Source organism: Ptychodera flava, chromosome 7 (genome assembly GCF_041260155.1).
Source record: "Ptychodera flava strain L36383 chromosome 7, AS_Pfla_20210202, whole genome shotgun sequence".
Lineage (NCBI taxonomy): Eukaryota > Metazoa > Hemichordata > Enteropneusta > Ptychoderidae > Ptychodera > Ptychodera flava.
Genome location: NC_091934.1, coordinates 38,144,786 through 38,166,581, shown reverse-complemented (window position 1 = coordinate 38,166,581; position 21,796 = coordinate 38,144,786). Strand labels below are relative to the sequence as shown.

Genomic DNA, 21,796 nt, shown 5'->3' with positions numbered 1-21,796 from the left:
GCAAACTTTGTCACTAGATGTATTTAGTATTAGAAATTAATTGTCAGCTGTGACATCCAATATGCAAAGCTGTTTCATTACTTTGTTTCATTAATATAGGAAATATTTTGAGGTAGACGTCTTTTGGAAAATTTATCTTCGAGCTGTTTACTATCAGATTTTCTGAACAATATATTTCTCCTCAAATTATCATTTCCAGAATCGCTTGAACGAGAGCCACAATGGCGGCAGTATTAAACAGGAGTTGAAGCTGCTTCAGTCTGTCACTGTGGATGAGTCGCTGCACTGGATCAAAGATGGCCTCCAGGAAATCCTGAACCAGCAGTTGTCACAGCAACAGGAAATTGAAGATTCTTTGGAGAAGGTTGGATTCAACGTCAAATCATCTGATCAAGGTAAGAGGGGTGATTATAAAATCATAGGGTTGAATCAAATCAGTTTGGTGTAAAATCCAAAAACCACAATAACGGGTCATGTAGATGTAATGTCAAAATTAAATCAGATATCAATTCCTTTAAAAAATGCTGATTGCTCGGAACAAGATAAGCCAGGGCCAGCATATGTGTTCAGATTAATCATGAAAATGGGAGAGTAAAATCCATCAGTTATGTGCAACCTTGTTAAATAATAATAACATGGTAATTCAGGTGTTGTTTCCTCGGATTATCTTCAAAGTCACAAATCAAATACATTTCTAATTGTTATCCGATATGAAAGTGCTGATTTTTTACAGCTGTGGTTGATGATACACAATATAACTATACAGAAACTGGCTTTTAAAAATCATCTATTTCCTCCGTCATTCTGAGTTAGATTTTCCTACTTTTTCTCTGACAGCCCCAGCCAAATACATTGAAAACTTACACGCCAGGCTTGAGAGCGAGGCCAAGGAGAAAGACGACATCAAACTGAAACTGACGACCATCGAACAGGAAGTGCGGTCTGAAATGAACAGCAAAATTAGCGATGTCAAGCGTGAATACGAAATGCAGATCATTGACGCTGTTGAGAAAGCCAAAGCTGAAGGTAAACGTAACATTTGTGTAAACCTGGTTAGGTCTGAGTGGAAAAGTACATTGTTACACAGACTTTCTGTACAAAAAATCTTTGCATAAAAAGACAAAATTCACGTGTAACTTTATGACTGTGAATGCCTTGTCTATGTATATTTTGTTGGTAAAAACAGACACTTAGGTAGTTTTTAAAAAAATATATATTCACTGTGAAAATCCAAAAAAAATCCCAGCCATGAATACACAATATCTTCTGAATGAAAATGTGGAGGTGTGGGTATTTGTGGCCAGCTTTGAAGCATTTCCAAACGAATTCAAAATCATTAAAGATAATTGATAGGGAACAATATTTTTAGTTTCCCCCAAAACAAGCATTTACAAACTGCAAGTGTGCCTTAAATACAAACAAGACTGAGTTCTCTTTGTTAAAATTTACATCTTTTGCCTTATCTCTATCTTTCAGACGATCAAAAACTACATCAAGTTATTGAGGAGATACGGCAGGCTGAGATTTTGAAGAGAGAAGAAGCCGTCCAGGCAGAGAAGGACAAACGTGAAGATTTGCTGAAAACTATCGATGAAATGAGAGAGGTAAGAATGTCAGAAATGTACAAAATTACAGAAATCTCCAAAATTACAAAAATGAAATGAGAGAAAATTTAACCAAAATAAACTATGATTACATTAACGCATAGATTGGTAGACAGACAGCCAGACAGACAGACAGACAGACAGACAGGCAGACTGATAGATAGATTGATAGGTAGATCAAATGATAGATAGGTAGGAAGGTAGACAGGCAGATAGGTTTGTAAATAGGTAGTAAGATAGATAAAGAGGTAGCTTGTAGTAGATAGGTAGATGGATAATTAGATAGATAGATAGATAGATAGATAGATGGATAGATGGATAGATAGTTAGATAGATAGATAGATAGATAGATGGATAGATAGATAGATAGATAGATAGATAGATAGATAGATAGATGGATAGACACTTGGTAGTACAGGATAGATAGGAGATAGATAATTAGATATAGTAAATACAGACAAATATTTGTGCAAGCTTTTATGCAAATACATAGATAGACAATAGATAGATAGATATACACAAATTAATGTGTTTGAATGTAAGTTTCAATGCAAATGTTTGTATCTGCATTTGAGCATGTACTATTCAATTTATAAGTCAATTTTAGCCATTTATATATTTATAGAATATGTATCATATTAGAGAGTGAGTATGTTTATATGTATAAATGAATATTCATATGTATGAATGAATATTCATATTTGTAGATATGTAGAATGGCAACATATGATGTCATAGTTTGAAAAATTTGTAGACGATTATAACAAATGGACATGATAAACATCTGTGCCATGGTTCTTTTGCAGTCCATCGCTGACAAAGGTGACCATGACAAGCAGCACATGGCAGTCGTTGGAGAGCTGGAAGCCCAGATCGAAGAGATGCGACAGCGAGAGTCCAAACTCAAAGAAGAGATGCTGAACGAAGAAATCAAGTTCAAGGATGAGATGAAAGAATTGCGCGACCATCACGAGGAGGAGAAACGCACACACTACACCGAAATTGCGTCCTACAAGGAGCAAGTCAGGCAGCACGCGGTTACCATAGTAGCAATGGAGGAGAGGTTGCTAAAGGTGACGCAGAGCTTGAAGGAGCATGACGATCAGAAGAAAGAGCTGCATGAAGAAATTGAGAGGTTGAAGTCCAAACCAGTGGTGCCACCGAAACCAGTGATTGCGCCAAAACCAGTCATAGTGCAGCCTGGACCTGACGTACAGGCCTTGGAACAGCTTGTACAAGTGCTGAGGTAGGGTCTAGATGTGTGATCAGCTGTTATCTGTTTGTATTCTTTCTATGTTTCTACAGTAGTTTATGTGTATGTGTATGTCTGTATACGTTTGTTACTCTGTGCGCTTTTGACTTACATCAATGTACCGTCGAATTTCAAATGGTTTGCATCAATTTCCGAATTTCTGGACAATTCTTGAAGTCAGTCTAACACCAATATATGTAAGATTTTTTGAGTCTAGTGAACAGGTTTTAGCCAGTGATGTGACAAACTGCTTTTACACAGAGCATCCTGACTTTGATATGTCAGTCAGTTTCAATAGCAAAGTTCTCCTGTAGAGAAAATTCGGAGGTGTGCTTTTGTGAATTTCAAAATTGAACATTTACGACATAATTTCATCTAATTTTTTTTCTTCTGAAATCTGACAGACGAGAATCAGCAGATTTCAAGAAGGAAATCCAAGACCAGCAAGATGTCATCCTAGGGTTACGACGAGACTTGGCAGGTGCCTCAGCAAGACTATCAGACATGACTGGTAAGTCTCCACCCTTTCAACACCAGTCAATGGTACATTCCTGTTGTTTGCAATAGGGTGGGTGGACCTATGTACTGGAAAATGGGGATGAAAGAGTTGAAAAGTGTACAAAAACAGTTTCACTCATACTTCAAATAACCACTAATTTAAAGACTTAATTTTGGCTGAAAAAACTACAGAAGTGCATGGACAGTAATGGCGAGCATTTCACAGGCTTGACACAGAATTTTATCAGAGATTTTTACAAACAGAAACATAATTAAAATAAAGAACACCTAAGCTTTATAAAGTCTAGGTAGTGATTTTGTAAGTTGTTTTTCTTGCTAATTCACCATGCACATCCATTTTGATATTGATAATACCCTTTATTGCACAGAAATTGGCCAAAATTACGAAGCAAAATTTTTTTAACTTCTATGAAGTAAAACAAATACATCTTCCTTCTATTTTTTGTACAATACTGACAGAGTCTTTTCAATGCTGTACCAAGTGAACCCTCTAACCCCATCAATGTAAACATGTTGCATGGTTTCCAATTTCCAAATAATCACCCCCATTTCAGGGTTCATAGACCCTCCGGACAATTGAAACGAATGGGGATTATACAACTTGACAAGTGCCGTTAGAGAGGGTATTTGTTTCAACCTGAGCTGTTTGCGTTGTTTAGCGTTTATTGTTACAGAAGTCTTGCCATTCTCACGTGAAATTTCTATCGGTAGTTGGATACCTTGTCCATTTGCATATTGATTTTATTGACCCAGTGTTGACAGACAGACAGGTGAATTGACACCGTGGGTTTTGTTTTCGTTCTCTGTGTTTTACAGGGGAGCTCAGCGAACACCAGAAACAAGAGCTGGAAGGCAACCGCACTCAGATCAAAGACATGGAGCTTGAACTGACAACTCAGAGACAACAGATGGCCAAGCTCTCCGAACTGGTCGACAAACAAACCGCCGAGGTCAAGAAATACCAGGACGACCTCAGGTAATTGTGGTATCACTTGTCTCGTCAAAGCACACAGGGGGTCCTCATTGTAGTTCCAGTAACTCTCAATTTTGACAACTTTTTCAACTATATTGTATGTCATCCAGAGTTTCTTGATCTGCCCGTGGAATACCAAGTATTTCGGCTGTCAACACAATCTGCATATATACAGGCAGCGGTTCCTCAATGACTATTTGTTATGCTTCAATTGTATGTGCAAACAAAAAAACTTTCAACAGAGATGGAGATTTCTGAAAATGTATAATGCAAATCGACAAGCTAAATATTTGGTATTTTAGTATGCCTGTATATGAGACCAAAAATGAACCTGCCATTGATACTCAGATCAAAAATATTGAAAATATTGTCAAAAAGTTGAGTTACCCAGGGGCTTACCGTTTCTAACCATTAAGTGTGATAGACAAGTGTTAATTGTTGCTTTAGGTCAGTATGATCGTAAACTTGATTATAGCTTTCTGCAGTTTTATTGAATCCAATATACTTCAACACATAGGTCTGGATTTATTGATTTTGATGACTGGTACATCTAGTGATTATACCCTTGTGTCTTCACTTCAACTATCTTCAAGTAAAGACAGCAGGCTTCCATGTTCGTGGATAAAATTCCACAGTTCATTGATCATCAAAGATAAATCTGGAAAAATTCAGACTTAAGCTTGACGGCTGTAGTACAAATTGAAATCAATATATGACACTCTACTTAAAAGTAAATTTTGTCAGATCACAAGATCACCCCTAAAGGTTTCTTCTCACAGAATAATTATCAAATCCAGTCCTAATAATATATTTCACAATTTTTGACCATTTTGTCCAGAACATCAACCCATGTGATTAGTAAGGTCAGCTTACAAAATCTATCATAGCAATCAAAATAGTACTTCACAAATTTTATTAGTGACTTTCACGTAAAAGTAAGGAAATCAATATAAAAATAATAAAGTTAGTTTTGATTGCTGCAGATAAATTAGTGTGTCATATGTACTTGAAACAAATTTATCATTATGTGAATGATTTAGTTTTTATACAGCTGATTATTATGCCATCATCTCACCAGTGCTGTTTTCATTGTCTTGTTTCAGGGCTGAGAGTCAGACCATCGAGAAATACAAAGCTGAACTGAAAGTCAAATCAGAGGAGATTGTCCAGTTACAAAACCAACTACAGACAGAGCAGGAGGCACAAAGACAATCCGTGGTCACCAAGGAGCAGGAAGTAAGTTGGCTTTACTTAACCCTTTCACCATAATGGTTCGGCCCAAACCCATTGTTATCAATGGTGAGCATGGACCTCTTTACAGGGAATTGGGGATAATTAGGTTAATAAGTCGGTTTCATTTTCAGACTAGACAGTTGACCACAGACTCCACGCCATCACTTTACCAGACAAAAGTATTTTCTATTCCAGCCCCGGTGTTGGATTCCATTAGAGCTTACGGCCTGATTGACACAAGGAAAGCTGCTTTTCAGAACAGTCACAATTGATATTTACATTCTGACTTCAGCACACATCATATACTAGTATAACATTTAAAGTTCCCAGATTAAAACAGAAATCAAACAAATATTGCTGAATAGTGTTCAGGGAAAAGGCAAGTCTTGTATGATTGGTATTTACATCTGCGACACGTTTCTTACTGTAGCACATGTATATCTCATATAGTCTGAGAGAAAGGCTTATTGACCACAGTGTAACAAGATTTAGGATAAAAAATACTGCAATTTATTGTATACATGTCCAGGCTAACACTCAACTTTTTTTTCCACTACAGGGTATCATTGCTGGAGAGATGTCGGCAGTCGGAGCCCAGTGCCGTGGTGAGAGACATGAACAGGTCATCAGTCGGCAGAGGGAGGCACTGGCTGAACTTAGGTCACGAATCAAGGGACTTGAACAATCCAGGCCACCAAGTGAGTACATCCATGGCTGTTATCCCCTGTAATGAATAGACTCTCCCATTTGGAGGTCAGAGGTCATGAAACCACAAACACAAGTTGTGTTTTTCTGATGTGATATCTTGAAACCAGGGTTCAAAGTAGAAACGAAACTATCACAGATAATGTTCATGCATGTTGTTCAGTGTGTTTCAAAATTGTCTTTTTAGTCTAGAAATTTTTCACAGTTTAACAGTGCTTTTGATCTTTGTCAGGCGGTGCACAGTTTCTGTTTATTCTCACTTCTTTTTCCATGTTGAGCAACATAGCACCTAACTTAAAGAAAAACTGTCCAATCAACATTTTATTACTCAATTTTATATAAAATCACTCTTGACATCTTTAATGATTATTTTATCCTTATTCCACAGTTCCATCTCACGACCAAGCCCTGCAGCAGGTTGTTTTGTTGAAGAAAGAACTCGCTGAGATGAGGGCCCAGCAGGCGTCGCTCACCGATGGCAGCCTCAATCTGCAAGACGCCCTGCTCGAACAGAAGGTGGCGGAAGCCAGGGGACAAATACCGCCCTCGGTGTCCGATTCCGCCATTGAAAGAAGCGCACGCATTGAAACTCAAGAAGCACTGGCAGAGAGTGAAAAATCTGTAAGTTTCAAAAATTTCACATCAGCCATGTAACATAACTTTTGTGTTGCATTTTCTTATCTTTTTCCAAAATTTGGTATTTCACAAGGATACCTTTCTTACATATTTGTGTGCTCAGATCCCAGAAAATTTGCATGGGATCATTTGCATATTTTTTGCCCTGGAATATCATTTGTATATATATATATATTACATTCAGTATCTGAAATTTATTAACATAATGGTGATTCATTTTGTAAAACTTAAAGACGTAAAAGTGGTCTTTCTTGTGTATTTAAATGGTGAAAATATGGAAAACTTGTCAATGTCATTGCCATATTCAACTTTTACCAGGGGTGATTTACATGCAGAGATTACATGTTTTGTTCAATTTTTTGCCAATAATGGTGTCTGGGTTTTTTTACCCCTACAGTACCTTGAACTGGCCAAAGCCATTGCCAACCAATTAGACTTGGGTGAGATCCAAGGGCTAAGGTCGGTCACCCATCTGCCGCGCGACGAGCGTGAGCGCTTGAACAAAGAGCGGGAGAAGGCAATAGAGTTGATGGTGAGTCGTCTGCGGGTGTTGCACCAGAGACTGGACAGGAAGGACGCCCTACTTCAAGATTACGAGAAGGACTTGGCAAGACTTAGACAAGCAGAACACGAGGCAAATGAGAAAGCAATACAAGTGGAAAGCTTGGCGGTACGTAAAGGGAATTTTGGCAGACTTGCTTAACAAATGATACTTTTTGAATAAAACAAGTATGTTCAAAATATCATGAGATTTTCACTTTTGCAAACATTCAGCTTTTACTTTCTGATTTCAATCTTTGAACCATACCCAGGGATAAATGTATGCAATGTCATAGGTCAACAAGGGAGTTTGGGGTCAAAAGTCATCGGGGTCAAGGTTCATAGGTTGATACATCAAAATATGTTTGTTCAAGATGAGATGATGAGATAAAAACTTAGTAAAAAGTAAAACACATAAAAGCTGTTCTAGTTTGTATAGCTCTTTAAGCTTGAAACTCTATGATTTGGATTATGAATAAATAATACAATATGATACTCCAAACAGATTTTCATTCAAAGTAGCATGTTGACTTGAAACATTTTCCTTTTTGAACTTGCGTCGGTCATTTAGTGACAATATGTGTTTCATTTCAGACTGACGTACGAGGTCGCGCAGAAGAAAATCAATATTTACGGGAGACTCTGAGAAGGACAAGAGAAACCCTGGAACAGGAGAAGAGATTGAACAACGCAATCAAAAATAAAAAGGTATGAATATGTTAAATTGTGATGGCAATATTTCTGTGAGAAATTCACTGTCGACCAAAATATTTGTCAAGTCTGGTTGAGAAGTGGTAAGACAGGGAGAGCTTGAACAGTGAAGGTTATTCATGGAGTTGCAGACACTGATGGCAAACGGTACAATTAGAGAGATGGCATAGTATTTCTAGATCAGTCATGGTGGTACTGTCCTTTTAATGTTAGACCAGGGAGCAATAATGGACACTTGCTTGTCATAATCAATAATGCAATGATTCTTTGGATATCAGTCAGTGGGATATAGCTGTCAGAAAAATGACTTCTTCAGCCACTAGTATGGACACAAATAAAAATATGAATATGAAATATTGCATAGAAAGATTTCTGGTAAAAAGGTGTAGGTTGTTTGAACTATACATCTATACTTTTGTAAATTTTCCTGTTTGAATAAAAAAACCCAGAAAATTGCAAACTGCTACACAACAGATCAAAGTTTGGACCGATTGTGTAAATACCAACAAAAAATCTGGATGATTATATTTGAAGTTAGTGGTTGGTCAAACACCAATGTGGTCGCTACAAATGTATTATCATGATTTTTCAGACGTTCCATATGGAGAAGGATGAAAAGAACCTGAAATCCTGGCCCAGACATCGCTGCTATGAAGACGAAATGGCACCAAAGAAAGAGAAAAAGAAGAAAGACACTCAAAGAGAGAAAATTCTAAGGAAAAGCTATGAAATTGAAAGTCTTAAGACGGTAAGTTAGGACATCACAAATGTTTGAATAGTGTTTCTATACCCCCCTCTCCCTTGCCAATCCCACCTGCCCTACCGTTCAAGACCTAGGCCATCAGATTGTTAGAGGATTTTCATCTCCCCATAGATATACAGAATACCAACATAACCCTACAAACATGAACGTGTATATTATGATAGTTGTAACATTGTATATTAATGCAATGGCCACATTTTATGACAATTTGACATTATCATTTTGGTCAAGTATGAACAATATGAAAATGTGGTTTGCATGGTATTTCAGTGCTAACGATTGCTGTGTCTCTTTTTTCAAATTTTTCAGGAACTGAATTCAAAAGATCAGCAGCTATGTGATACGACTGCAAGACTCATCAATCTTGAAAACAGTATGACTTCGGTAAGAAGAACATCGTCATCTGACAAGCTTTAACGCCGCTATCGCGCCTTCCTCTTTTGTAAATACGCACCGCTGGCTCACGAACTCTGTGCCGCTTCCTCCTGCAAGTGCTTTTATCCCCCCTGCTTGGATGTAGTGGTTTGGACCAGTGCATTCTTTTGTGCCAGTGGATGGACCATTACACGATGCTCTGAGGGGTGATACACACAACTGCTTCTGAGTATGCTAGTTATTGCAAACACCACTGCAGAGCTCGTTTTCTTTAGAACAGCGCCCTCTCTAGGTAAAGCTAGGGCATGGCATGATTCAACACAGACAATAAAAGTAAAATAATGAAGCTTTCAAAATCTAAGTACGAAAGGATTTTTCTCTCTGCTGTGTTTCAACCATGATCTTAAAATTTTTTGCCGGGAATATTTTTGTGAATATGGATATACATATTTTTTTTGTCAAAATTTTGTTGTAAATCTTTCTATGCAAACAACTGAATACTTGTTTCTCAGTGCTGTGCTGTCCTTCCACTTTGCATTGTCAATTTCTTTTGCCGCTCTTTTCTGTAAGAATAAAATATATATCAAGCTTACCGTACATTCGGCAGTGAACTTGCTCAGTACAATAAACTATCGTAGAGCGTGTTCAAACCAATCAATTGAATCCTAGTGTGAACTTCTAGTTTCTTCTAGAATCTGCAAAAAAAGACCAAAAAAATCACTGTAAAATATTGTCAGTCACTAAATTACAAAGACATTGTCATAGTGTGTAAAATTTTATAATTGATTTTATCATTTTATTATTTGATTGTCAAACATTTATATCATGTCTGCATAGAAGCTCTGTAGATTTCTGTAATTATGTGAAAAAGACAAATATGAATAAATTTTTTATAGAAATATGTAAATATGGAAATTCTGCTTATTTTATTTGTTTTTGTTTGTTTTGTTGTGTTTTGTTTTGTTTGTATATCGTCTAATAATTTCTTATGTATTCTTTCTAGCCTGGTAGAATTGAATGGCATGCGACCACAACAGTTGAAACCAGTCACAACAGTCTTTCGTAAACTCCCCCGTCTGGTGTGTGGTGTGTTCCGTTTCTTTTCAATTAGGGTTGGTCTATTGCTGATTAACATGATTAACAGGGTTGACAGCTCTTAGCTCTGAGGGGTTTTCTCATTGCTTTGTACGAGACCGATATTAAGTTTTATATTTTCCAGATCAGTACTTTTCCCCCAAATTTCTGACCTTGTTGTAATATATAAATGAAGCAGACAAGCTTTGACTTTCTGATCTGTAAATTTTTACAGAAATATTTCTTCTATCAATTTTACATCAGCTTAAGCTTTATAAAAATACAAAGATATCCCAACAGTAACTTTGCCAACAGCAAAATTTTATACAGTACAAAATAACACCATTGTCAAACTGAACAATCACCTAAACGTCACTGCTTATTTCAAATGTCAATTTTTTTATTTTCATGAACTAATTGAAAGATAGTAAATTTTCCATATTTTTTTTATTTTACTATTTTTTCCTCCTGAGCCCATACCAGAAGACATGACAACTTTAAAGCTGTAGACTAAGAAAGCCATTCACATAACATTTAGACAGTAGTTTGTTCAATTTTCGCTTGAAGGGAGTAAAACAAGAAGATTGTCGACAAATTTTATTGTAAGGGAAGCTTGTGACCGTAAGGGAATTGCAATGCATTTTGGGATTGGATAACTTCAGTCAGCCACAAGATAGCACAAGTATCTTTTAAAAATGCACTTTCCGTCAAAAATCTGTACGCTTATTATATCCCCTTTTATCAATGGAACAGTGTGATCGGAGTGAGTAAGTCAGTCAACACTAAAGGGAAACCGGAGAAAAGGGATATCCTGAGCATATTCCATTATGTGTATAGGGGTGTCCTACTGCTGGACCAGTAGCTTTCTAGTGTCTGGAAATAACCAGTAATGGGCCACCATCCCTTCCGTTACCCTAATGTTGCATTTTTTTGGAGAAATGAATAAATTGTGGGGGCGCATCTGAAGAATGTGTCACCCAATCACCATCTTAAAAACAATGTGACTTTCTTAGGGGGGCCTTCCCATCATATATTTTATGTGGACCCCCTAAGAATGTCTTGATAGTTCAGTCTTCTTCCTAAGTCTTGCTATTATGAATAGGGAAGAACCTTAAAGGAAAATTATTACCTTCCTTGAAGAAGTATATAATGTTACAGATGAAACAAGGTGAAGTGTTTTATCAATAACCTTCTGAAATCCATGAAATTCGAATTTTTTTATTTTCGGTACGTGTACATCAAACATTTCATGACAGCCAGTGAAGTTGTCATAAAACTACAAAATTTGCTTTCTGTTGTGTCAATATCATTTAAAAGGTTATGAGCTCAATGTTGTAGATACTGTATAAAAAGATAAATTTCTCTCCAAACCAGTAAAAAGTGGAAAAGAATGTCTGTTCACAAGAGTACCCCTTTTTGAAAAGCCTCTTCGACTTTATATATGATGTTACGTAAAATGTAAAAGAATTTATTTTTTGTTGTAAAATTTCATCTGTATCTTTGATATAATGGAGTTCGTAGGAAAGTTTTTGGTGTTTAGTTTACATAAAGTGAAGCCATTTTTGATATAAAACTTTAATGTAACATTGACAATATTTTCGTTGATTTTGTTCTGTAAAACAACTACCTTTTGTTCTTGTCCTTCTATATAGTATGCAAAGTAATTTGTTGGCAAGTGAATTCTAGTCCAGACTGAAATCCAGTTGTCAAAAATAACTTTGGACATTACATACAGGCGGTGTTGACATGTTCATCGCCCTGTATTTCAACATGATATCGATTTTGGCATGGAACGAGAAACTGCAGTTTACAAGCAGAGGACAAATAGGAGGGGAAAAACATCAAAAGTTCAAGCTGATAGAGCTTGAGTACGTTCAATAAATCAAATCACCACAAGTTTTTAAAGTCGTGAAAGAAAATCGTGACCTTTTAGTCACAAAGACCTGCAATCAGTGCCTTTTTCATTTATATGTAATTTTTAATTTCACGCTTGAGAACTATCGATTATGAAGTCTTTTTTCAGTAAATTCAATTGCATTGATGTCGCTTTTCTCTTGAAAAAAATTTAAAATGCGATAGTTTGAGTGAACCTGAAGGATATTATGAATAAGCAATATGACCCATCCATGCTTTTTAAGGCTCTCTATCCTATTAATAGTAGAACGTTTTTCCTCCAAGATGTGATTTCTTTCATTTCCCCTCTACTGATTGTCATGGAGAAGTCGCGTTGTGTTCAATATACTAAGGCACCCTTGTTGTTTCGAAATAGGGGTTTACAGAAGTATGTACGATGTTACTTAATTTCTAAAACATTTAGTTTTATTAGATTCAAAATTCAGAATACAGGGTTTCAATGGAAGCTGCATATAGAATGCACGGATTATACTTCTAGGTTCAATTCAAGGGTTTGCTGAAGTTAACTGCGAAGGCATTCCTGTACTATCTGAATAGTTTCATGCAGGATTTAACACAGCTATTGTGAATTTGAGGATATGGGTATACGTTTTTGTCATGTCCGAATTCGTCATTGTGTAATATAAAAATGATTTTATAATTTCGATCTTTGTGTACCTTTCATTTACAATAAACTGCTAGTAAATGCTAAAATGTTCGTCAACGGTGTGAATTATTCAAAAAGATTATTTTTTCCTTAATTTAAACACGGTAATTTCAAAACAAGAACGAACCACCCTCCAGGAGGGTGCAATTCAGATATCATGGCGCCGCCAACGGCGAGAGCACCTCACTATGGCTTAAAGTCTGATTTTTATACAAAAGTTTCTATGCGAATTCTATAGTACGGCGTTGCCTCAAATATCGGTGACAAACAAACTATTACCACCACAGGAAAATATTGTTCCGGCCGTGTTTCTTGTAAGAGTCACAATGTGATATATTTGTCATTCTATAACGCCTTGTTTATCTTGTGTGACCTGCCGGCATAACGGAACATATTGGACTTGCAGATGCTGCACTATAAACCGTGTGTTGCACGTAATCTGCGAGAGCGCCTCCACATGACAATTTTCACCCAAAGGCTCACTTCAGGGACTCGCTAGCAGACATCGAATCTATGACAGTAAATTTGAATGGCGCAGTCTTTGCTATCCTGGCTCACGTCGGCGTAGTGCTTGAGGTACGGTCCCTGCCAGAATTAACATGATCCTTGGCCAGCGAACCTTTATTAAATCGCATGAACCTTACAGTTCTTTCTTTCGCTTGAATGAGAGAGAAAACCAACAGATCAGATAACAGATATGTGCTGTAATAATCAACTTCCATAACAGAAGGATATGATAATTGTAGGCTTAATAGAGAAAATAAAACTAGAGGCCTCGTCAACGACAGATATCTATGTTGTGGTTTTTATTATTAAGTCTAATTGCTAGTACTAATGTACTTATGACTCAATTTTGGCGCAATTGATGTAAACATAGTAAAATTTTGTTTTATGCCAGAATTGAGTTGTTGTCGGAAGTGCATCTTCTTTCTGTATGTTATTTGCTGATTTTGACTTTCTTCGGAAGTATTGCAAAATCAGTGACAGTCGCGAATACACTCGCATTTGATTTTTTTTTTCAGTGAATACCACGTGACTATGTCCGTAAAGTTTCTCATACATAGTATACACTTCTTGAAAGCAATATTTGGTGTTCTCTCGGTCCACAGAGGGACCGTGGTGTTCTTTTTACCCCGTTATGAAATACGTGGTCGATTCACTGGTTTAGTGAGACTATGAAAATTTTTTTCTCCCCGTCTTTCCTCTCTGGCGTTACAAAAGATGGAAATATTCTTACGGCAAATATATCGATTTTTATAAACGTGTAAACTATCACATTTCAAGTGTCATACAAATCAATTTAATCACAATGCTTTCCAGAAGAACTGTATAAGAAGCGGTAATTTAACAAAAGCATTGCCTGTGAATCAGAGGTGGGTCTATTTATATCTATGACATACATGAGGACTATTAATTGTGTTTAATTCGTATCTTGACTGCAACGCCGAGAATGACAATTTCGCTGATGTAATGATTATAAGTGATGACACAATAGTTAACAATTCTTTAATTTCGACAATGCTTGGCTGTTTTCATCTGTGCGTACTTATATGATGCTGATCAAAAATCAACGGTACAAGTTGTGTATAAAACAGATTGTTCCTCTTTCTACTCCATTCTAGAGAATTTAGTTTCAAAACAATTCTGAGCCCATTTGCTATGTCGGTATAGTATCCTGTTTTCAAGAACAACACGTGAAGGAAACATTGCTATGAATGATACCTATTTACTTCCCATTAAGGTAAAATGTGCCCCCGGGACAGACATTCCCACTCTCAATTTGTTCCAATACTTGTCTGGTCTACCACTTGTGGGAGCCCATTATAAAGCTCTTGGGGTAAGAAAAGTTTTTATCGTCTTAATTTTTCAAAAAGTTGAAAATTTTATTTTTCCCTATAGAGCTACTAGTAACACAGGGATGGCGGCCATTTTGAATTTTAACTATCGGTAAATGATTGTTAATTTATTTCTCTGGTACCAAAATTTTCACGGTGACCCCTGATTTTTATTCTCGACTTGGTGAGAGTATGATTGAAAGCTTCATTGAAGAGAGGTTGAGCAAACGTTTAACTAGTAAGTCGTTCACTTTCGAGGCGTGAACTACCTTAAATATAAAGTCTATATAAAGTTGTCAGGTAAATTGTTTTCGGTATGTTTGCGTGAAAAATGGTCCCATCGGCTTGAATATCAACTTTTTTGAATTCAATTTATATTTGCATGTATAACAGATCAACATTAATTTGACCAAGCTTTGGACATCAGGCCGGTAACTTGAGTATAATTAGCATAATTTACATTTACAATTTGTAAATGTCGACATGCAATTCGACAATTGGTCAAAATAAACCAAAAACTATTAGGGGCATAATGTAGATCCTTTGAAACTGATATTACAGTAACTAGGTTGTTAATATCATTGACTGGGTATTGTGATACGGTTAGAGTGATACATTTTCAAATTTTACTTAAAATTCAGAAAGTCGCTTTATACTCATTACCAATCAAAACACAAGCGTTGAAATAATTTTAGTACTGGACATTATCATAATTTGTCTATATATGCCCGAAATGAAAGCGCATTAGAAATACATATTATTCTAACTTTACTAACATACAACACACATTTTGAAATTGTTTTGGGGAAATTTTACTCAAAAATATCACTGAACGCAATCTGCTTCAAAGATAACACTGAGGACGAGAATTTTCCTCAAGATGCCAAAATAAGAAGTTATATATAAAAATCATATATATTTTGCTTGATACAATAAGGAAAATGTGATGTGGTTTAATACCTGTAACACTTTTAGAATATTCCTTGAAGAAAATAATTTTTGTATGTGTATAACAGCATGGTATCTTCCAGAGAGACCGTGCTGACATGAATGGGAACGTGGGGGGAGCATTCAAAACAGGACTCGAAAATTAGCCTTGTTTACGAAAGATATACAACTGTCTGTTTCTCCGTTATTCAAATTTTGAACGAGAAAAAGGCCCCTTTGCGAAAAATGAGCTGTAGAGAATTTTTTGGGTTTTTTTGCCAAGAAAAAATGTTAGTGTAAGTTCAATTTACTGGACCAATTCTATCTTGCTACCTCTAACCTACACTTTTTATTTCGTATATTTGAATGTCTCGTATTTTTTGTCTCTTTTTGGGGGGTATCAGCAAACAACAACGGATAGACGTTGTCAACCAACAACCAAGGTCTTTACGGGGAAACAAATAGTATTATTTTGGGCTTAAAAATAGGAGTTTTGATCACTACACAAGTTTGACTTCTTCTTTCTAAAACTTCCACATTCAAAAATACTTAATATGCCGTAATTTTTTTTTCCATTGCTGTAAACCACTGGATAGAACACGTGAATCTAGTGACTTGGAGGAACTACTGTTCCAGTAGATGCAAAACAACACTTGATGCTTTTTCACTATTTCCATTGAAGGAAACAAGAACAAAAAGTTTTCTTCCTCTTTTTTCAAAAGTTATGTTGATATACATTAACGTATTAGCCTTGTATAAAACACAACGCGTTGTCTACACAATATATAACGATATTGTTGATAAATGAATTTTTTCTGATCCGAACCAAGCTACACTCGTCGACAACAACATTGGACAACACATGTATAGGCTGTGGCGAAAAGTGAAAAACTAATCATATCGGCATTCTGTCTGTAGAAGAACACGAAACTGTATTTTGCAAACAATAGAAAAAGAAAATAGAAAGTACATCACAAGCTAAATTTAATGAGGTTTAAATTTAAAGGGACAGCAATTGTAACTTTTAAAGTTTTTTCACCATCTTTGTTGTGTGTGTCAATTGCAACATTTTCTAATCTGCAAATGCTAATATACATGCACTATCTAGTTTGTCAACACAGCGTCTCTATGTATAAAATGCACTGTTATTGTTTAGATATAAATTTTAGTCCGGACCAAAACTTCATTTATCAACAGTAACTGTGCAGTATGCATAATTATGTACATGCTAAATGCTGTGTATATCTAAATGCTGAGATGCCCCGGGGAGCAGAGCAAGTTCGTGGGAAAAAAACTCTTTAAAAGATACAGCTTCTGGTCCTCAAAATCACTGAAACTATCAACTTGTCCCCCTCTACGGCCGCGGAGATCAATACTTTCGATACAGCAGACTTTGTGATTCCGGCGATAGCAGTCGCAGTTTGGGGTAGGTGGATCTCTTGACCGGCATCAGCACGATCACAGCGGCGATCCAACACACAACGGCTACTCCCATGGTACTTGCAAGCCCGTACCCGATTCCCATGCGGTTATACTTCAATTCTTTATCCAGCATTTTCTTGAAGAGAACTGGGAAAATGATGACGGCTATTGTAATCATGGTACCTGTGAAAGAAATTTTGATAGTATGTTTTTATCAGTATTTTTTGTGAGCAGTTGAATACGTTATCGCTTCAGCTTGATTAGTTAATTCATAACGATTATTTTGAAAATCAGTGAATAAAAATATTTTCAATCGTCTAACCCTTCTTTTAAACCTCATCTTCAAAGTCACATTTCAAGGAATTTTAATTAAAAGGTGGCGATAACTTGTAATTTGAAATTCCAGAAATGTTGCCTTGTGTAGAGCACATAATTTTTGCCAAAGAAGTATATCAGTCGCCTATATCAATTTACCATGGCTTTATGGTTTCCCATGCATTGTTGAAGTTGCTAATTTTTTTATAAATGATGAGCTGTGATGTCGACGATTAAAGCAACACGTCGAAGTTAACATCAAAAAGAAGAAGAAATATCAGAAAATAAAGAAACAGGTAATGGAAAACATATGACAACACAGCGACGTGGGTGTTCTTTACAGATTGTTGATTGGACAGATGCGAAACACGTGGAATAACTCTCGAACGATTCCTCGTCATTTTTATGACGAAAGTTATTGGGAAGAAGATTGATTGAGCAGAAATGGCAGAAATAGGATATTTCACATTATTCAAACCGGGGTCATTCTATTTTTGTCGTGTGGAAAGGACGATCTCTGTGCTATAGTAGTGTACTTCCTCCATGCAGAATTTAGTTGGTCACCTTGCTTTCTAACTACTGAACTGTCCCCATGAATGAACTTGTGAGTACCTGGCTCCATTCTTCCCCACAACGCACCAATAAAGAAGTTGAACGAGACCGGAAACTAGATTGTCGGGTTTGAAGACTGCGCATACTATATTACGCATACGTTCATCGTATGTACAGTTCTGGGGCAAGAGTAACTTCGTGATTGTCCGGAGCGTAGGCGTGATTGTCATAGAGTCAGTAGAGTGACGTGTGGTAAGGTAAATTTCGTTGGAAAGGCAATTATTTCAGTGATGTGTTTAAACTTTATAAAATTAAAATTGGCATCCATGATGATGATGATGATGATGATGATTATTGAGGGTAAAACGCCTACCGGTGAGACACAGGAACGTTCCAGCAAGGCGCACCAACATGACGTCTTTCTTCAGACCAATCAAAATGCAGATAAACGCCGCCAGACACCCGACACTGGCCATCACCATCAGTGCTCGACTTGCAACGACAAACTCTGAGAAAGAGAGGAAAACAGCGGATTACGATTTGTATCAAGTTATTCTCGGAAAAGTTAGGAAACTTGGTATCAAAACTCAAACCACAGTAAACAATATTTAAGGGAATATGCGCCTCGCAAATGACAGAAATTTTTTCTCTCAAACTTCCCTCAATGAAACTTTCAACCATTGTCTCACCAAATCAAGAATGAAAACCAGACGTCGCCGTGCAAAGTTTGGTTCTAAATAAACACATTACTTATCATTTACCGATAGTTCATAGCCGCCATCCCTATATTAATTCTATGGGGAAAAATCAATTTTCTATTTTCGGAAAACTAAGACAGTGTTTCAATCTGCACCAAAATTGCATATAGCATTGCATATGAACTGAAACTTTACTCATATCATCATCTGTTATTGTAAGTACTTGACAGGTGTTATAATCGGTCATGTGGTTTGGCGGCCATATTGCATTACACGAAAAACATTTGATAATCGGGGAATAATATTCAAAAATCTTCTCCAAAACCAACGCACCATTGAACTGAAATTTAGCGCCATTACGTGTATTTTGTATATCTCAATCACCGCAGATGCTGCTTGCTTTAATTTTTTTCTGAATTTTTCTTACCTGATATCCTGTTTTTTTGTTTTACTCTGACTACAATATATGAACTAATTTTTCTTTTCTCGTGCCAAAATGAATAGTTTCAAGCTGAAGTGAAACAAAATATTGAAATATTTCTAGAGTGCGCAAATGTACGCCCCCATGCATTGTGCCACAACAAATAGATTACGGCCGTCTGCGCACACTATATCCCCAAGTTTTCGCATAAGCATACTTCCGATAAATGAGGGAAAATTACTGCACTTATCGAATTTCAGGAAAGCTGAAACTTGAACTTCAATTATTCACAATACAGTTCATCGTGTGCCACGTTTAATATTATGTCCCGTGAAAGACAATTGGCGTATATACGACTATCGGTTAATAAATATTTTCTGACAACCCAATTACTTCCTCTTACGTGCGACATCAACAGCTTTCCTTATTATTGCAGCAAGTCACAAAACAGATATTATTTCCGATTTTTCAAACAGCCTTTCACATTCCAGACACTTTTTGCCCGCCTCCCAATGTGACGGAATGCCGTGGACCGTCAAGGGCTCACTACTACCCACTTGGTCTGACAGAATATGAACACAACTTCATAAGCTTCTAGCTTTACGTACCTGGCACTTGGTTAAACCTGATGCAGTGTCTCATCGACGCAGTCGACTGCTGCATCATCATTACCTCGCATGTTTGCCAGAGTCCCGAGATGTGACTATCATACCCTCTGGTCGTGTTGCACTCTTTTACGCAGAACGTCACCCAGTATGTCGAGTATGAACCGCAAGCCAGGCCGACGAAGACAAGCACCGTCAACACCAGACCGATCAGAACCAATGTCGGAATCCTGGTGTACGCGCTGAAATACTCGCGGCTGGATTTGAAGCTGTCCGACTCCATTCTCGTCGTTTGCCGTTGAAAGTGTGGTCAAAGAGGAAAGTGGTTTTTGTGAAGTTGTATCTGAAGCCGACACGGAAACAGCTTTGCATTGCAGATACAAAGAAGTGATTTTATTGAGAGTGTGGACTTCCCCATTTTTGAGAGTTGCCTATCACAGCGGTGACTAAGCAGCGCACTGTGGAGGTCAGAGGTCAACTTGATATTTCCTTGTTTCGATACGTCACGTCCCTAGCATGCAATGGAATAATATCTGATTCACCAAGTGCTTCACCATGTAAAGTGACAATTTAAAGGGACAGTAGCTGTATATATCGATGATTTTTTCTTCATTTTTTCATCGACTACAGTCTCTTTTTCTACTACGTAAAGTGTGTCGAAAAACCTGCTATTTAGCTTCAACACAACATCTGGGCCTTAGTATACGCGTAAAATACAACTTTGTATTTTAAAACCTGCAAAAGAAGACTTTCATGTGAACCACACGATTTTTGTCATACATGTGTTTTTAATCAACGTTTGGAAGCTACACAAATAAGACAGACATCACAGATTAAACCTGGTCTTATGGTTGCCCGTTACGATATACGTCAAACATAGGGTACTCAGTGAATATTTGTGTTGTGATCCTGTTAAACAAGATAAAAACCTACTTTGGGTTTTTGTACTCTTCTCAGTGAAGAAAACATAATTATATTTTATTTGTTTGTATTGTGTTCGTTTATGCTTCCTTATCTCTTCAATATTGTCACTGCAAGTAACATGTACACAACATGATAATTTGACTTCCTGAATATAGTTTCCATGTAAACATCGGGACTTTCCACTCTCTCATTCACACTTCCTAAACACAATCAAAATTAAACTCCATCGTGCTTCTGGCTGTCAATGTTTAGTGGCTCTCATTGTTTGCCACGTGACTATTGCCTGAGTAATTTCCGTATTGTCATTCATGATATTTCTTGCATTTCAATGACACGTTCTCCCTTGCAATTGTTTGTTGCAATTTTATTAATCGTCAAATTTTCTTTGCCATAATTTGTTTCTTATAATGTAGTTATATTTCCGGGTGTTTTTTAATAACTGTATAAGCTTATAACCTAAGTATTTCATGACCGCATTCAACCTCGCTAGTTAAAGGGAGGCAGTCGGAACTCTGCTCAAAGACTGCCAGGGACTTCTACGACCGATGTTAAAACATGTTTGTTAACAATAAATATCGTAAAATTTAAATGTTGCAGCTATGTTGACTTGATGCATCCAGATATCATGCATGAAATATATTGTTTGTGAGCCAGAAAGTTGCACACGCTCAGTTCCGACGAATGCCTCCCTTTAAATGACATTGCAACGTTACAAACAAATGATTACAAATGTTTTAGGAAATGAGTTACTCCCCTTTTAATTTTCTTTGTTCCGCACATTTTATTTCCTGTCATACGTTTTGACTGGTCCTCCATAAAACACAGGTTTTTTTATAGAGGGCGCTAACCAGTATAAAAAGTGTAAAATGTACTAATCGATGTGAAAGACGAATGAATAGCTAAACCAATAATACGATCGAATCTTGATATTTCATATTTCCACATCTAAGGGATGATCATAACAGAATAATATATGTGGTCTTTTGTAAATAACAGCTACTACAATATTGAAACAACAATAAACAATATAAACGCAAACAGCAAGAAGAAAGATTCTGACGAATAATTGCTGTAGTTTACATAGTTGTACATGGCTGTAAACATACCTTTTCTATATCGCTTCATTCGTGTTTTTGTCATTTAACATAATCG

At 36.7% G+C, this 21,796-nt stretch overlaps 2 protein-coding genes across 9 annotated transcripts in view; one reads left to right on the top strand and one right to left on the bottom strand.

The window, feature by feature from the left end:
• Positions 1-12,992, top strand: part of LOC139137477 (forkhead-associated domain-containing protein 1-like) — a 34,797-nt gene extending 21,805 nt beyond the window's left edge. For all 8 annotated transcript variants that reach the window (XM_070705603.1, XM_070705608.1, XM_070705604.1 and 5 more), the window contains 14 exons: positions 200-395; positions 838-1,026; positions 1,477-1,604; positions 2,411-2,850; positions 3,261-3,367; positions 4,192-4,351; positions 5,452-5,584; positions 6,141-6,279; positions 6,675-6,907; positions 7,320-7,592; positions 8,057-8,170; positions 8,766-8,921; positions 9,246-9,320; positions 10,315-12,992. In XM_070705603.1, the coding sequence (XP_070561704.1) occupies positions 200-395; positions 838-1,026; positions 1,477-1,604; positions 2,411-2,850; positions 3,261-3,367; positions 4,192-4,351; positions 5,452-5,584; positions 6,141-6,279; positions 6,675-6,907; positions 7,320-7,592; positions 8,057-8,170; positions 8,766-8,921; positions 9,246-9,320; positions 10,315-10,377 (2,406 nt within the window). In that variant the 3' untranslated portion in view covers positions 10,378-12,992. The remainder of the gene's footprint in view (positions 1-199; positions 396-837; positions 1,027-1,476; positions 1,605-2,410; positions 2,851-3,260; positions 3,368-4,191; positions 4,352-5,451; positions 5,585-6,140; positions 6,280-6,674; positions 6,908-7,319; positions 7,593-8,056; positions 8,171-8,765; positions 8,922-9,245; positions 9,321-10,314) is intronic.
• Positions 12,993-16,103: 3,111 nt separating this feature from the next.
• On the bottom strand, positions 16,104-20,182 carry LOC139137478 (claudin-11-like). Its single transcript, XM_070705610.1, has 3 exons — positions 19,724-20,182; positions 18,370-18,504; positions 16,104-17,312 (listed from the first exon to the last, which is right to left on the bottom strand). The coding sequence occupies exons 1-3, from the start codon at positions 20,001-20,003 to the stop codon at positions 17,077-17,079; spliced, it is 651 nt and encodes a 216-aa protein (XP_070561711.1). The 5' UTR covers positions 20,004-20,182; the 3' UTR covers positions 16,104-17,076.
• Between the last annotated feature and the right edge of the window lie 1,614 nt (positions 20,183-21,796).

Coding starts and splice junctions, on each gene's coding strand:
- LOC139137478 (XM_070705610.1), bottom strand. CDS start 20,003: ATGGAGTCGGACAGCTTCAAATCCAGCCGCGAGTATTTCAGCGCGTAC. Junction 18,505..19,723: donor CAGGTTTAACCAAGTGCCAG/GTACGTAAAGCT, acceptor TCTCTTTCTCAG/AGTTTGTCGTTGCAAGTCGA. Junction 17,313..18,369: donor AACGTTCCTGTGTCTCACCG/GTAGGCGTTTTA, acceptor TTTCTTTCACAG/GTACCATGATTACAATAGCC.